Here is an 18,154-nt window from a genome sequence, read left to right as displayed (position 1 = left end):
TGAAGAAACTGAGACTCATTATAATAACAATGCTCACAAAGTTGAAACCCGTGTTAATAAAATAAGTAAATCAATTCCTGGTTTTGCATTTGTGTTCATTTTAGGAGTTGGATATTGGTTTGAATTTTTCAAAATCCCTGATTTTTTTTGTTTAGTATTATATGAGAAATAAGGTTTAGGAATGTTATACTTACCTCCTCTATTATTTGATATGTATATTATTTTCTTTGGTCATCAAATAATCACTAGATTATAGAAAATTCTGAGTAGCTTATAATAAATTTTATTTTCATGTTTTAACTTATGGGTTTTTTTTAATTTTTATAGAAACACAACTTAAAATTTTATCTATGAATCAAGACTTCAATGATCTGGTCACTTGTTAAAACCAACCTTCCACACACCAGCACAGTATTAAAACAAAACCAATATTTATTTTAATGTGGAGTTTCAGCCCTGAGGCATCTCTTTATAAAGAGAGATATTTATAAATTTCATTTTTTGAAAGTTTATTTTTTGATAAAAAGTAACATTTTAATGAATAGCTATGATATGAACTAATGGTACGATCAAACATTGCTTTTAAAATTCAGAACTTACATATTGAATTTAGTATCACATTTATTTCAATTTTCAGGAAGGGTGGGGAAACAAATGTGTTTTGGCATACAGTTTTTGTTTTTGTTTTTGTTTTTTTAAAAAAACATTGAATTATAAGAAGATGGAGTTCGGAAAGTATTCTTCTTTTTTCCTGAAAAGGAACGAGAAGTCAGCATGTTGATATTGCTCCTTGACATAGAAAGACAGTGTCTTTGTTTTATGTCCTGTGTCTCTGAATCCTGCAATGCCATCACAGCGGAGTGTACTGTACACCACTTTAAATGATAAGAGTTTCAATAGGCACTTTAGTGGAATTAAGAAAAATCTAACACTCTTCCACCGTGATGCCACATAGCTATCTTCGTTCTAGGTTGTCATGTCAGTAAATTGTATTTAATAGGCCTGAGCTTGTCTCAGTGTATTTCCAAAATAACAAAACCAAACCAAGCAAGTACATATAATAGGATTTATCTTGTGTTGGTAGAATAAACCAAAACTGACAATATGATAAATAGAGCAACTTGCTAGAAACCAGATAATCAAAGGAATCTTGTCCTATATAGCCTGTGGGGTCTGTGTGTGTGTGTGTGTGTGTGTGTGATTTCTATGTGTGTGTTTGTTTTGTTTCTTGTTTTATTTCTCCTGTTGATTTAGTCTTTGCATTTCCCCTAAGTGACTTTATCAGGATTATAACTCTCTTCTTCACCAAACATGTCTGCCAAGACTTTAAAGCGGGGTCCCCAGTCTGTCAGATAGTCGTAGTCCTGATCTGCTTCCGTGGTGAGAGAGTCTATAGAGCTCAGGGAGTCTGCGACTGATCCATTTCCTTCATAGGCATATGTTGCCAATGAATCATATGGTGGAGCGGTTGGGTCCACATCATTTTCCTGTAGCCTTTGATGAATGAAATCCCTTATGTCTGTGTTATCTTCCACCGATGGTCTCTGCCGAGGTAAACAGAGAGACTCTGGCTTTATATCCCTGCGAATTTTGTTATCTTCAATCGCTTTTGGATTTCTTAGAGCACCAATGTCAAAAGCCTGGGTGTCCTCCTCCCCACCTCCTTCATCATCATAATGGATAACATTGTCTCTGATGTCTTCTTTAGAGGTCATCAGGGTGTCTTTCTTCTTCTGCCTTCGTAGAGCGACATACAGCACAACTATGACTAAAAGAAGACAAAAAATTGCAATTTGAGAATATGTCAATTCATCTCATAAAAATAAAATTGATCAGGGTTGGCTGATTTTCCTTAATAATATCCTATTATTTCCAAAGTAAACATTCTGTAATCAATAAGAATCAGATCCATGTTTACATATTTTTTCATTGTCTAAATTCAACTTCATTTTGAAATTGTAACTAATAAGAAATCATAGCCAAATTATTCACAAAATCAACTATAGCCTTAAATTTAACAAGCATTATATTTAAATACTTTACTGCCTGGTAAAAAGTGTCTTACAAAGTTACAAAAAGAAAAAAAAAAACATTGTTTTTCTAAGCATACAGAGAGCCGTATAACACTGATATTATGAAATCTGAATATTATAGCCCATAAGCAATATGTAGATATTATTCACACCTAGATTTTCCAATTGTAATGGTAATGGTTTCTAATGAAATAAACACAACTCTTCATGTGACAATTATTTTTTATTTTTATTTTTTTATTTTTATCCTCACTCGAGGACATTTTTCCATTTTTTGTTCAGGTATAGTGGGAGGGAGAGAGAGGAACAGAGAGAGAGAGAGAAACATCGACGTGAAAGGAACACATCGAGTGGCTGTCACCTGCACAACCGACCAGGGCCAGGGACAAACTGCAACCGAGGCACGCGCCCTTAGTGGGAACCGAACCCGGGTCTCTCAGGACCACAGGCCGATGCTCTAACCGCTGAGCCAAACCGGCCAGGGCTATTTTTAAAAGCAATAAATAAGGAAGAGAGAAAGAGAAGAAATAATATATAAGGGTCTTAGTTTTATAAATTATATCAACTAAGACTTCTAATTATTTAAATTCTGTGTCCTGCAATATTGAGACATTTTCCAAACCAAATGCTTAGTATTCATATTACCTTCATGAAGCATGATAATATTTTGAAATAGTTAATTGATATACTCTCATTATTGACTATCTTTTTGTTTCTAGTTGACTCACAGCCATTACATAATAGTGTTTATTTCTTCTATGGGCAAATAGGTACAGATTCAAGCCATGAAGTCAGCACTCGACTGCACTTGTCATATACTTATTCTCCTCCATAGTAGTGGTAATAGTTGAAAAACAAAGTGTGTTTGATTTACCACAGCAAAGCCTGGAAAACTCTTGTCATAGGATGATAAAAGCCCATTTATTTTCTCTCTCTTAAAATTAGAGATTGGTTAATTGAAAAGAGGGGGAAGATGTAGGTAGAGATCTTGTGCACCAGGCGTTGGACAGATGTTTATCACTCGGTGCCCCTCTCAGGGTTTAGGCAAATTTCAGAACTGAAGAGAGTGTTCATTGTTTGTTCACCCAGGGAGTATGTGAGCTACTGCAAACTTCACAGAGAAGTCCTGCATATAGAATGGCTTTAGAGTTGCCACTATTAAGAAAGAAAGTAGTTAGATGTGCTTGAAGGCCACCTAAAAGGTAGCCAAGCACCATGAGATTCTCATGCCTCCCCTAACCCTAGGAAGGCTATGAATATGGTTAAGAATGATTTAAAGGAGTCTGACATTGGTTAAGGAGGTTAAACAACAGATGGACTTTAAGTAGACCTCATGGCAAGACTAAGAGTGTCAACATTTACTGTTAAATACTAGCAAATTCACAATGCTAGATCAGTGTAGGTGCACTGGGGTCCCTCAGTTAACTATTCAGATGAATAAGTGGCAGATGGCAGTGCTTGATAAGGTTGACCTGAGCAAGATTAATTGCTACACTGTAACAGCACCAGTGGCCAAAGGCAAGCATCCAGAATATGCCAAGTCATGCTAGGTTGATATGCTAATACTCTAGGGCTCAAAAATATTTAGAGAAAAGAGGAGTATGAGAGAGGAATAGTTGATGTAAAGTTAAACATCTAATTGATCATGTTCAATTTCAGATGTGAGAGCATTAATTTGAATCTGCCCTTTTAACATTTATATCATCAGCACAAACAGATGCCAGATATAATTTATTATAAATTATAAGGATATGAAAAATACTTTGTTCTACACACAAGGGTACTCGTGTGGAATTAATATAATCGTAAATTGGACAAGAACTTTACCCTCCAAGCCAAAGTGAGATTATGACTCAGAAATCATTCTTCACAGACTATTGTATAATGCCTTACTCCACGATTTACACCCTAGTATTTTTTAAATTTTGTTTTATATCCTAGAAATAAAAGGAGATATCTATAATTGTCAGGATGTTTTGTGGTTAAAGAATACACATTCATATATGAACTGATTGCACAGTGCCCAATTGTGTATTGGTTGCAATTTGTATTTAAAAGAATGACAAAAAAAAAACTAGAAAATTTCTCTTTACTTTAGCAATTCTGGCTATGAATTAGCACTGGATATGGAGTCAGCAGGAGAGTTGATGGAAGAGGAAAACCCCTGAGGTAGGTTTACGTTTATTCTCAGACATGTTACAAAATACATTCACTTCCATCCTTTTCTTTGGGCGTACTTCTACATATTTCTGTGTGGTCTCTTCTGTTCCAGTGGAAATGGTTAGAATTTTGATGTGAGGAGATGTGAGAAAAATGGAATAAAAATAGCTTCTGGCTGGCTGTTTAAAGAGAAAAAAAATGAAAGTTTCTCCTACTTTCTCTCTCTTTCTCTCATTTCCTTTCTCTTTTCTTTATTAAACTGATGTTTGAGAACTACTGTTCACCTGGTGTATCCTTTAAAGGTTATATAATATCATAGGGAGTAATAATTACAAGGGTGTAAAATAAGTGGACAAATCTTTGCTGTATATAGGATATTTGTTATAGAAAATTTCATTGCAGCAAGTTCCATAAACTGTTATTATTTGAAAATCCCCTATGGCTTGAACAAACTTTTGTATTTTTGATGATGTTATTTATTTATGCCTATTGCTATATATCCATGAAGTATAAAACAGAAAATGAACTTTAATAAAAATTATAATTCAATATAAATAGTCTTCCTTCTAGCCAAGTATGGATCTCAGTGAAGAAACATTGATTTACATTGTAAATTGAGGACATACTGGAGGGGAGGGGGATGATTAATATTGAAACCAACCTAAGAGTATAACAATGCACAGCAGGATTGCAATCAAAGCCCCAGTGCTGAGTCCTACAGGGAGAAAAATTGCTTCCACATTACAGGACAGGATGGTACCATCAGAGTCACATCTACAAACTCGAATAGTCATTGTGTTAGTGCTGCTCTGGACAGGATAGCTGCTGTCTTCTATTACAACAGGGAGGAAATACAACTCTTGCTGCCTCCGGCTGTATCCATTTCTTCTAGTTTCAATTCCAGCTGTGTTGTCTACAAAACATGACATTTATAATAAGATGGTTACTGTGAGCTTCATCTCAATGTGGATGTCTGTTAATCAGTAGGAAGCTCTTCCTGAATCAGTAAAATACGTCACATTTTCATTTTTTTTATCATAAAAGCTACCAAAATAAAATCAAAATAATCCTTAAGGAAAGAAGAAACATAAATCTTTTCTGGTATAAAATTAAATTTGCTATTTAGAAAGAATGCAGTATGGGTTACAAGACAACAAGTATATGTATTTACCCATGTTTTCTGACATCAAATTGTTATTGAGAAAAACATACTTCTGTGGATGTTTTCTAACATGGTAGCAGAACAAATTATTACAAGTATTAATCTGTAAAAAAGAAACTTACCTTAAAACCTATCATTTAAAATACAAAGGATATTATATTACTACTTCAGTTTAAAACTTGATCTCTTTAACTTAATTTTTTTTTTTTTTTAATTTTTAGAGAGAGAGAAAGGGAGAGGGAGAGAGAGATTGAAACATCGATGAGAGAGAACATCGACTGGCCGATCCTGCATGCTCCCCACTGGGGATTTGGACCACAACCTGGGCATGCACCCTGACTGGGAATCAAACTGGCGACCTCTTGGTGCATGGGTCAATATGCTCAACCACTGAACCACACCAGCTGGGCTACACTTTAACTTTTGAACACCAGAGTAACATCGCATGGAAAATAAAGAGTTTTAATACCATTAAGATTCATTATAAATTTTAAATATCATCATGAATTATAGTAATAATCTGTAAAATTAATTATAAGTTAATTACAAAATTTATAATTAATTATAAAACTATTTTATTTTTCCTTAAATCAACAAATAGCAATATTGACTTCTAATAATCCAAGGTAATAATATTATTAATTTTATATAAATGTAATTAATATTTCTATAGGTGTAATTTTGCATGTATTTCTCCTTTACTTCTTTTATTTCTACACATAAAAGTGAAAATTTTGTTATATTCATAGCATTATTTTATTTTTGTATCTATTAAAGTAACTTCTAGAAACATTTTTCTATTTTTAGAAATATGTTAATATTAAGTTTTTTATAGCCATATGGGATACATACTTTGGAATTAGGTTTGAAAATGTCATAAAAATGTTACTATTTCAATAATACTTTATTTGTACATGCTACTTTGGTAAGAAGCACCAAAGTGAGAAACTTTTTCATTGTAAGATGGAGTTTGGTATGGCAAGAGTGATTTATTATATTACATAGAGGATATTTTAAAATTGAAAACCAAATGATCAAGATGCCAAATGCCTTTTATAATATCTCCACTGAAACTCAGTGGTGCTAGTACTTGTGATGACAAGTGAGAACTAGTTGAGTTAACACTGAATTCTTCAGCAACTGACAGTTGAATACTTGAGTCTGGAGAAAAGGAAGAGTCAAGGATTAAAGCTGAAAATCTAGAAGAAAGGATTAATAGAAATAGAAAGTCAGAGAAACTGATGTATTAGCACTTGGGGAATTAGAGGTTTGATATTCTTGAATGCATGTTATATGAAAAGGCAACCCATCCTTATTTTGTTGTTTATTTTCATTTTATTATTGTTAAGATTTGACCATATAAAATTCATTGTGTTATCCATAATGAAAATTTTAAAAAATTAAATCTCATTTTCACCTTTAAAGTAGTTTCCATCAAGAATGGATAAAAAAAGTGTAATATATATAATATTTTTCAGCCTTAAGTAAAAAGAAAATGCTATCATTTGTAACAATGACCTAGAGGACATTATGCTAAGTGAAATAAGAGAGACAAAGACAAGTACTGTATGATATCACTTATATGTGAAATCTAAAAAAACAAAAAAATGTTGACCTCATAGAAGCAGAAAGTAGAAATGTAGTCTCCAGGGCCTGGAAAGTGGTGGACTAGAATGAGGTACAAACTCTCAGTTTGGAGATGAATTAAATCTGAGGTTCTAAGATATAACATGGGCACTGTAGTTGATAGCTTTGTAGACTATAACATTGTTAAAGAAATAAAACATCAATGTTATTACAAAACAAAAAGGTAAGTATGAAGCATGTGAGGTAAAAAAATGTTCTTTCTTCTTTAAAAAAAGCTTACATTGACAAATACAACAAGATAAAAGAGGGATTATGGTAAACAGCATGTGAGTGACACGTGTTCAAACCGTGAGCAAACACTGTGGAGGGGAAATGTGATCTGTTCTATATTATCACAATTAATTAGGTATGGGCTCTTCAGCAAGGATATAATGGTGGAAAATAGTCAATACTTATGTTACTGAATCACTGAATCACATGATCATCTTCCTAGTTGTCCAACTCAATGACTTGAAAGCCTGATTAGTCTTCTTTACTGTAATTAGATATAAAATCTAGAGGATCTAGCTTTAAATCCATTTTGTTCTATCTCCACCCACTTATTTCTATCTTCACATCCATTACCCTAATCTAAGATTCTCTCACCCATTTTTTTTTTTGCAATAACATCAGAACCAGTCTTATATGCCTCTGAAGTCTTGTCCACTCTGTGTCCAAACGGATCTTCATAAATGCAAAGCTGAACATGGTATACTCTTACTTAAACCTTTCACAAGTCACTTCATCTAAGTTATAATCTCTTTAAATGGCTTAGATATAGGATGATCATGTCTGGTTTGTCTTAGCTCTATTTTATGTATGTTGCTCTGAGTTAAAATTACTAATATTGTTTACTTCTCTCCAATGTTCTCCAGTTTTCATGATAAAAATGTGTTATCTCTACTTATAGGCCCTTCATATTTGGGTCCTTGTTTTATTTATATCCATCCCTCATAGTTCACTATATAATGCAGAAATACTACTGAATTTCCTACTGTGACAAAATGTGATGATTATTATTTCTATCCCCTAAGTATTTTCAGCAAATTAAGTTTTCTCCAAACATCCTTTGCTTCAATCAATAACCATCATCATGATAAATATCTCACTACAATGTGTCTTACAAAAAAAACTCAGGTATTTTTAATCAAAATTTTTTACACTATCAATATTTAGAGGACATAAAATATTCAGTCACAGAACAAATAAGGTCAGAATCATTGAGCATTAGTTAGCCTTAATATTGTTAATTCAGTGTCATTTATGTTTCTGAAGTGGTTGATATGGTAGCAGATATGAAAGTATAATAAGTAGTAGTATTGATGGTAGTGACAGTAGTAGTGGTGGTAGTGATGGCAGTAGTGGCAGTGAGGAAGTAGTGGTGATGGTAATGATGGTAGTAGTGATGGAGCAGTGGTAGTGGTAATGATGGTAATAGTGGTGGTGATAATGGGAGTAGTGGTGGTGATAATGATGGAGTAGTGGTGGTGGTAAGCTGTTAGTAGTGGTGGTGGTCCTGCTGGTAGTAGTAGTGATAACGATGGAGTAGTGGTAGTGGTAATGATGGAGTAATGGTGGTGGTAACGATGGTAGTAGTGGTGGTGGCAGCTACGGCAGTAGTGGTGGTGGTAATGATAGAATAGTGGTGGTGATAATGATGGCAATAGTGCTGGTAGTTATGGTAGTAATGGTGGTGGAAATGATGGCAGTAGTGGTGGTGGTAATGATGGAGCAGAGGTGGTCATAGTGATGGTAGTAGTGATGCTGGTAGTTATAGTAGTGGTGGTGGTAGAAATATTAAATGTAGACATGATGGCACAGGTGTTAGCAAACTGATCTTGGAGGTAATATGATCAGGCATTGTGTTAAAGAATATGCATACATTATTTTATTTAATATAAATACTAGAAGTTTGACATTATTTATTATAATTTAATGCATTAATTGTCTGCCATTTATGTAGATATTCTAATTAAAAAGCCTCCATTTTCAACCTGTGCTGTACCATCTGTTATGCAAAAAGAACAGTTACTAAGAAGTTACCTATTGGCATGTACAAGACTTATGCGTGTGGAACAAATGATATGTGTAAAACAGAGAAAGCATTCTGTTCCTCAAATAACCTTTTTTTTTTTTTTTTATTTGACTCATTAAGGGATTATTCACATTCTAAGAGGAAGTAATTTCCCTCATTAGATACGATACGTATAGGTTAAATATTTTATTTACTGCTACCTATAGAATTTTGTGTTTCATTAGTGGATTTACATATTTTATGAATTTGAGTGCTTTAAGGAAAAGCATTGATGTCTACCTTTGTGTCCTTTTACAACTTTCCTTGTTAATAGGTACATTTTTATGTGGTTAAACTTACTTCTGAAGTCACGGATGGTAAAATTTGGTTTGATGGCAGCCTCAGGTGATAATCTAAAGGAGAACTGCTGTCCAGCAGGGGAAAGGTCTCGGTCTGCAGCGCTGACTATCTGAATGATCTGAAACAAAGTGGAGATGAGACCGGAAGTCAGTCATCAATTCAAAGGAAACTTTATGTACCAGGCTACAAGGTTCAATGAAGGAAGCATGCTAGTGGACAGATGAACACATTGAGGATTCAGATCAGTGGACCAAACATTTACAAATAATTTTTATAAACAGATATGTAAACATTTATACAGTATGGTTAACTCCAAATCAATATCTGCATAACTCAAAAGCTGAATAGCATCAAATATTTTCACCAATATACAAAATAAAATTAAAATGTACTTGGTTGCATTTTATATTAGATGAAATAAGTGGTTTTTTAACCTAAGTATGAAAATGCTTACTGGAAACAATCTGTGACTACTTCAAAATCCTTGCATTAGCAAAATTGCAGCATCGTTATTTTGTGAGGATGAGTTTTACTTTCATAAATAAAGAAAACAATGAGATAGAAACAAAGAATGCATATCTGTTTTGTTTTGTTTTGTTCTGTTTTCCGCCAATGGGTGAAAGTACAAATTGTTTTTCATAGACTTTTGTAAAAAGGAAGCAGTCTTAATTCTGTTTTAAATTTTTTCCTGAATTGTTCCCATTGTGTATGTTATAGTTAAAATTCTGATACTTCATTAAGAAGCCTTTAAGAATTTGGAGATTAAAAATTACTTCTGAGAGCCCAATTGTAAAATTGATAATTCACTATGTAAATAAGCAAATTAGAATGGTTTCGAGGCATTTATTTACTAATATATCTAATGGCTTTGCATCAGAATGAGTTTCAGGAACATTGTGTGGGGAGGTGAGAACATTGTGCTGAGGTAGTGATCAAGCACTTCGCCTACATCTGAATTTGCCAGAGGAAGACCTCAGATCTCAAATACTATATCCTGGTCCCAGTGTGCAAAGCGTATAGCATGTGATCTCAGATTGATGCCATTAAATGTGTGATTTAATGTTGTCATTTTTGTTTTCAAATCCAATCTTATGACTATGATCAACCTTCTCATATAGCTGTGTGTGCAGACAGACACACATACTGAGACTTTGCTGTCTGGTGAAAGTTAATAACTTGTAATTTGACAACCTAGTCTAATGAGAATTCCAGTTCTCTAGTTCAGTGTCAATCAGTCACACAGGATCTATTTACCCTTTAGAATTGTCATACATGAGACTCGTTATTCAACATCAAAGGTTAGATCATAGAATATGGTAATTTAGCCAAAGAATCACCATAGAGATCCTGTAAAATTTTAACTTTCCATCACGTAAACCCAAATGCTCAGATCACTATATCTCATCGATTAAATTTCTCTGAGTTATCTGAGGACTGATACCTGTTTGTCAAGTTTTATTTTATTTTGCTTTTAACTACTTACAATGAACATAATCATTTACTAAATTAAAGTTAAGACGTATCAAGATCATAACTTTAGAATTAAAAAAAATTAAGCAGCAAAGAGACATGAAAATTGGGGCATAAACTGTCACTTATCTAGAATTATGACTTGGGAGTTATTGCCTTAAGGAAAACGTAAATCTTTATTGATTCAATATATAAATCTTTACTGATATACACAGCCTCATCTTTCTCTCTTTTTCTTATTTTGATAGATAGATACCTACCTACATACATACATATTCATTTATAGTCCAGAAAAGTTATATAGTTCCTATGTATAGTTCCTAGGTGAAGGGCAGATGACTGGGATCAAAGGCAGAACATGCTCATATACTACACTCCCTGAAAACCCAAGAGACATGTCATGGTTATGCTTTGTACATAAATGTGGCCCAATAGATACAAAAGCCCAACAGATAGATATTAGCAAAGAAGCCTCTAATATTTGTCATATTTCTCACTAATTTGTCCAGATATAAGAAAACGAAGTTATCTCTAGTAATTTCTACTATTACCAATTTTTAAACCCTTTAATTTACTCAATAAACATAGAAACCTTAAGTAGAGTTCTATTCCCAAAAGGCTTTGCTGTAGTACATTACAAGGTTCTGACTGATATAAAATAATGTACCTAATTAGGTAAAAATAAAGGATTGACTTTCAGAGATAAGGGTGGAGGGATCTGGAAAGTAGAAAATGGCTAAGTTGTGATAAACCTTTTATAACTTCCCAAATAACTAAATTATGTATTTGTATAAACATTTATGTAGCATCTACTACTTCAGATGCTAAAAAAGGGCTTTTGGCTCATCCTATGCAAATTGTGGGTACATTTAAGGAGGTAAAGAGTTAAACCTTGGTTTAAGTGCCTATTCACAATTAAGGATGCAAATTTATCACTGGGGATAATATGACTAGATTAGTCATGCTGGAATAAAATTAATAGTTTCCCCAAATTATCAAAAGAAGAGTTAGAGAGCACCACCCACTCGAAGTTTCTGTGCTGAAGTAATATTCTATACCTGCCCTGACCAAATCAGCAGCCGCTCACCCCACTGACAGCTGTCAAGCACTTGAACTAGGGAGCATGTGTCCAAACATTGATTTTTAAATTTAATTTTAATCTAATAGGTCTATGGATAATGGACATCACAGGATTAAAACTAGGAGACAAATGTCCTATAGAACAGAAAAAATTCAAAGTGAAACAAATACTATAAATTAAAGAATGACCTTTTTCAATAAAGGTGCTATTTTAAATATTAAGATTATTTTTTAAGTAAAAATTAAAATCCTTCATATTTACTTAAAGGAGTAGTTACACCATTTAAAGGTGTTTAAAATATACAGAAAATCAAAGCGCACCAAAACACTTTTTCTTTTAGAACCTATGTGCACAGATTTTCTTTTCTCTTTTTGCATAAAACACTTTTATTATTTGCTTATGCCTGATACTCATTATATTATCATTTCCATTCATTAACATTCATTCATTTACAATAAGGTAGGGAAAAAACTAGCTGTCCACTACCACCCCACATAAATCCTAAGACTTTGACCATAACTTTCATTAACTATGTGGTCTTCTCTCAAGACATATCCCCACTCCTGGAGCAATATTGACTTAATAAGAAAAACTCAATTCAGACATTTTGAATAATCCAGATATTCTTCTCCAGGTCACCAGAGAAGAAAGCTTTACCCTTTTCATGAGCTTAAGAGTTTTCAGGACCCTTTTATAAAAGCATGTGAACAAAACAAAAAATACTATAGAAAGATGCACTCTAAACCTGTTTGCTTATGGGTTTATAGTCACAAGCTCATTAAAAGTTATACAGTAAAAAAATAGAAAACATAGCAGGATCTGCAAAACCTAGACCTTGAGTTACCCCTAGACCTTGAAAGTTCATTAGATCATCATAAATTTATCCCCTGTGGTATTAGCTCCACATTATATAAGTGCCATTAACTTATAAGAGTTTACTATATTGTTTGGTTTCTTTTATAAAGACATGCGATCCAGAAAAAAAACACTGCGTGCGTGTAAATATTTATGCATATTCTTATAACCTAAAGCACATATATGTCAGGAGTCTTTGTATATTCTTAATTAACAATATTGATAAGATACCTGTCCTGGTTTGGCATTTTCACACACAGATGTTTCATATGGTACAGCTATTTCTGGTGGAAATTCATTGACATCTAGGACATTAATCAATATGTTGACTTTGCTGGTTAATAATGTGTTACCTGTTGAAAACATGAGAAAGAGAAAAGATGGTTATAAAATCTGGTCATTTATTTCTTTTCCTGAAAATCGTATCACCGTTTGTTTTTTGTTTTTTAATCAGCCTTTATTTGGAATCCCAATGCCCCTTCTTTCTGGGAACGTCTGAAGTGTGCCAACTACGAACGATAAAAGGACCAGAGAGTGAGGTGCCAGTGTTTCACTGTCAGAGCACTGGCAACGCACTGCACCTGTGTGCATCCCTGGACCTCGCCACCAAGGGAAGGTCCGCCATTCAGCTGCTGGCTGGTCACAAGCGTAGCCTCATATCAGGGTTAGTTCACAGAACCAACCACCAATAGTGGTATTTATCACTGGATAAAATGTTTGTTTTATGTTGTGTCCATATAATTAAAATGTTATTGGGTAGAATCAACTACATATTTAAATAACTCTCTTAAAAACATTCCTTCTGCGCGGGCGGGTTTGGCTCAGCAGTTAGAATGTCTGCCCGTGGACCAATGAGTCACAGGTTTGATTCGCCTCAGGGGCACGTACTTCTTTGCAGTATGACCTTGACCGTGGTCAAGGTCATGTGGGAGGCAACCAGTCAATGTATTTTTCTTACATCGATGTTTCCCTCTCTCTTTCTCCCTCCCCACTCTATCTGAAGATAAATAGAAAAATATCCTCGGGTGAGGATTAAAAACAAAAAAAATAACAAAAACATTCTTCCTGAAAAGAAGAATGATAAAGTACAAAAAGAATGAAAGAGAAGGGACTTTTTATGAATAAAAATTATAATGACAGATATAAGGAAGTAGAGTGAGAGATAAAGTATGGAAAGCTAAGATATAATTTTAAATGAGTTGCTGGTGCCCTGGCTGGTGTGGCTCAGTTGGTTAGAGCATTGTCCCAGGCACCAGTGTCCTGGGTTTGATTCCCAGTCAGGGCACATACCCAGGTTGTGAGTTCAATCCCTGGCAAGGTGTGTATAGGAGGCAGCTGATCAATATTTCTCTCTCACATCTATGTTTCTCTCTTTCTCTCTCTTTCCCTCTCCCTTCCTCTCTCTCTACAATCAATAAAAAACAAGGTATTCTGTTGATAAAATAAATAAATAAGTAAAGAAGCATGAAAAGAATGTTGGTTTGAGAATAGAGGAGGACATACTAGTCAGTTTATTCTATGTATTCTGATATCAAAGTCAATCAAAACATTACAAGAGCCGTGACTGGTTTGGCTCAGCAGTTAGAGCGTCGGCCTGTGGTCCAGAGAGACCCGGGTTCAGTTCCCATTAAGGGCATGTACCTCGGTTGCAGTTTGTCCCCGGCCCTGGTTGGGTCATGTGGGTGGCAACCACTCGATGTGTTCCTTTCACATCGATGTCTCTCTCTCTCTCTCTCTCTCTCTCTTTCCCTCCCTCCCACTCTATCTGAACAAATAATGGGAAAAAAAAATGTCCTTGGGTGAGGATAAAAAAAAATCGCAAGAAAACTAAAGAATCAACTAATGTCACTGTGAGCATAGGTGCAACATTTTCTTAAACAAATATTAACTAATTAACTTCAGAATAATACTACTAAACTAGTACACAATGGCATTTATTCTAAGGATGCAAGGTTATGTTAATGTCCAAGAAAAATCAATACATAATACATTATATTATTAAAAGAACAACAACAAAAAAATCACATTGCCATCTCAATAAACTCAGAATTAACATTTAACAATATCTTTCTTTTATTTATGATTAAAACAGAAACAAAACTCTCAACAAGAAATTAATTGAAGGCAACGTCTTCAACCTGACGTAGTCTGTTTACAGGAAACCTAGAGTTCACATCGTACTTGATGATCAAAGACACTGTTTTCTCTCTAATATTAGGCACTGGGCAAGAATGTCTGTTCCTGCCATGACTGGAGGAACATTGTACCGGAGGGTTTATCCAGTGCATTCAAATGAGACTAAATTAAAAAACAAATAAAAGTTTCCAGATTGTAAAGAAAGAAATCTAGTTTTGTTCAAAAATAGCATGTTAGTACAGGTATAAAATCCTAAAAGAATTTACAAAGAAACTAATTGATACAATAAAGAAATTTGTCAAGGGCATAGGATAAGAAAGCAACATGAAAAAGGGCAATAGCATTTGCTTTCAATAAACAAACTGGCAATGAAATTCAGGAAAATGATTCACTCACAATAGAATCAAATATAATAAAGTGTGTAGGAATAAATTCAGCAAAATAAATGCAGTACTGTAAAGTGAAATTCACAAATCATTGCTCAAAGAAATAAAATGTATTGCTGATAAAAGTGATTGCTGTTGGAAATATAAAATTATATATTCACTCTAGAAGATAGGCTGGAACTATCTTTAAACATTATACATAGAATTATAACCCAACCATTCTATTCCTAGATATCTATCCAAGAGAATGAAATAAGTGTTCACAAAAAAAGAAAGAAAGAAAGAAAGAAAGAAAGAAAGAAAGAAAGAAAGAAAGAAAGAAAGAAAGAAAAAACATGTATTCATATGTACAGGGAAGTATTATGCATATAGTCCAAAACTGGAAACAATTCAAAGGTTCATCTTTTATGAATAGATATGTGTTATGTGTCATACAATAAAAAATTCTTCTAAAATAGAAAGGAACAGAATACTGATACATGCTACAACAGAATGAATGAACATCAACTGTATTATGCTTCATGCATAAGCAAAAAAGACTGACATTGCTCCTTGACTTGGAGCTTGATTAGCTTCTGAAACTAAAAGGGCATTTGGTTTCTGAAGTACATGAACCTTCAGAAGATTCCAGCCCCCAGTTGTCAAGTCTTCCAGACTTCCTGGAGCATTTATTACCCCATTCCTTTTAAATAAACACACTTAGAATCTCAGAACCCCAAAAAACTCTGATAATTTGTTATACAGCAACAGATAAATAATCCTGGTGATAAGAAATATTAAAATATATATTAAGAAGGATTCTCACTAAAGGCTGAGATGGCATGAACCTTGCAAGGACAAATGGCAGAGGCCACAGTGGAGAGAGCAGTGGCCATGCAGACTTTTACCTGAGAAGTGTGAATCCAGGGGTCAGGCTTTGCTCACTAGGAGAAAACATTCCAGGTCCTCAAACACTTCTAGTGAAGCTTCTGCCCACCTACCTGTCCTCAGGGGCTATGTGTTAGGACTGAGCCAGGTCCTGCTAGGGCACAGAACCTGGTCTAGTGTGGTGGGCCAGCAAGGTTGAGGAGGTGGGTGGCCGTTCCTGGAAGTCCTTGTCTCCATCATCTGCTGATGGGAATCATGGCTACTCCCAGGAGTTTCAATTGATGTTAAACCCTGACTAGGTAGCCCATGGCCTCACTTCAGAGCCTGGACCTTAAGACCGAGCAAGAAGTTGGGACTATGTGTGTGACATCTGCATGCGCAAGGAGTTGGGAAATCCAGATACATCTTGACCAACTGCAGCCATGCCCACTGCCTGGCTACCTGGGCACTTGGTAGAAGAGAAGACAGAACTTCCCTCTGGATGTCGTCAAGTCTGTCCTCAGTGAAGGGTCCATTCCAGCTACATTATCCCCCACAAATTGTGGGTGAGCAAGTAGACTGAGAAGAAGCAAGTCTAGGACCAGCCAAATCAGACACTGGTTCTTCATGTGGAGAAATGGCTGCTGTCCCTTCAAGCTTGACTGCATTTACCTGCACCAACTTCTGGCTAAGGCCCCAAGCTCTTGTCCTACCTGGCCTGAGAGTGTGCAGCTGACCTTTGGGAGTAAAGTGTTGTACCCAAAAGCGTTACTGGGTGGTCCTCAACCTGAGGATGAAGTTCATCATGGACAGTGCCCTGGTCTTGGCCTTCTGGGGTTCAGCATTCCTACTGGATCCCAACAATTCTTACCAGGGCCTCTGTAACCAGGATCCACATGTGGGATGTGAGGCTGCAGCATAGATCATTTCCCTTTTCTGGCTCAGTAGGGGATGAAAGTAGGACCCATTCACCTCATGAACAGCAACAGTGATACAGCTGAAAACAAAGGATGGGATGGAGGTCTCTCCACAAGAGAAAGGGCCTCATACTCTTGCCAGTTAAAACCTCTTGGTTTTAACTTTGCTCTTTTGTAGAAGGATTCTGAAAAAAAGCCAATACAATGCACCTACACTTTTAAGAAAATGGAAAAGCAGAAGACTGACATTGCTGGCTTGAGTTGGTGCATTTTTAGCTGAAATCATATGAAATTTCATTTATTCATGTCTGGTGCTTGATGCTAGAGGTTTCTTAGCGGGCTAGATGTCGACAGAAATACTCACGCATGGTCTCTTTATGTAGACTGACCTTCCTCATAGCATGATGGTAGAGTTCAAGGGCAAGCATATCAAGAATGAGAGAAATCCATACCCAGCCAGTGTAGGCTCAGTGGACTAAGCATTGTCCCACAGTCTGAAAGGTCCCGGTTCAACTCCTGGTCAGGACACATGCCTGGGTTGTGGGCTTGATTCCCCAATAGGGGGCGTGCATGAGGCAGCCAATTGATGTTTCTCTCATATCATTGTTTCTATCTCTCCCTTCCTCTCTCTCTAAAAAATTAATAAAACAGTATTTTTAAAAAAGAATGAGAGAAATCCAGACAGAAACTATTGTTTTTTTAACCTAACATAGTCATGTATGAACACTTTTCTTCTATGTTAGTCAGGGCATCACCAATCCATTTCCATGTTCAAGGAAGGGAAAACAGAACCCATTCATGACAGGACAAATGTCAGCCTCATTATCAGAAGAACCTGTGGGCTGGGACAGATACAAAGCTGTGGCCATTTCTAGAACTTGGAATAAGAAATCTCTTGTAGAAATGGGTTCACTAATAACTAGCATTGTATTTGATAAATCTTAGAAAAAATAAATTCTAAGTCTAAAAAAAGTTAAATTTCTATAATTTTCTGGTTCTCATGCCATCCTCCTTGGTATTATGGGTTTCACAAGGGGCAATGAGAAGTCTTTGGCTTTATGCACAGTTATCTTTATGTAGCATATTGAAATATATGTAATATATATAG

General features: G+C 35.1%; 1 protein-coding gene across 2 annotated transcripts in view; it reads right to left on the bottom strand.

Moving 5' to 3' along the window:
- Positions 1-228: 228 nt before the first annotated feature.
- Positions 229-18,154, bottom strand: part of CDH12 (cadherin 12) — a 341,340-nt gene continuing 323,414 nt past the window's right edge. The window contains exons 9-12 of one of the 2 annotated variants that reach the window (XM_036279076.1): positions 12,993-13,114; positions 9,356-9,473; positions 4,855-5,106; positions 229-1,768 (exon numbers count right to left, since the gene is read on the bottom strand). In XM_036279076.1, coding sequence (XP_036134969.1) covers positions 1,269-1,768; positions 4,855-5,106; positions 9,356-9,473; positions 12,993-13,114 — 992 coding nt within the window. In that variant the 3' untranslated portion in view covers positions 229-1,268. The remainder of the gene's footprint in view (positions 1,769-4,854; positions 5,107-9,355; positions 9,474-12,992; positions 13,115-18,154) is intronic. The other variant, XM_036279077.1, reaches the window with a different exon arrangement.

This window comes from Molossus molossus, unplaced genomic scaffold (assembly GCF_014108415.1).
Source record: "Molossus molossus isolate mMolMol1 unplaced genomic scaffold, mMolMol1.p scaffold_m16_p_3, whole genome shotgun sequence".
Taxonomy (NCBI): domain Eukaryota; kingdom Metazoa; phylum Chordata; class Mammalia; order Chiroptera; family Molossidae; genus Molossus; species Molossus molossus.
This window is presented reverse-complemented; position numbering and strand designations above follow the sequence as displayed.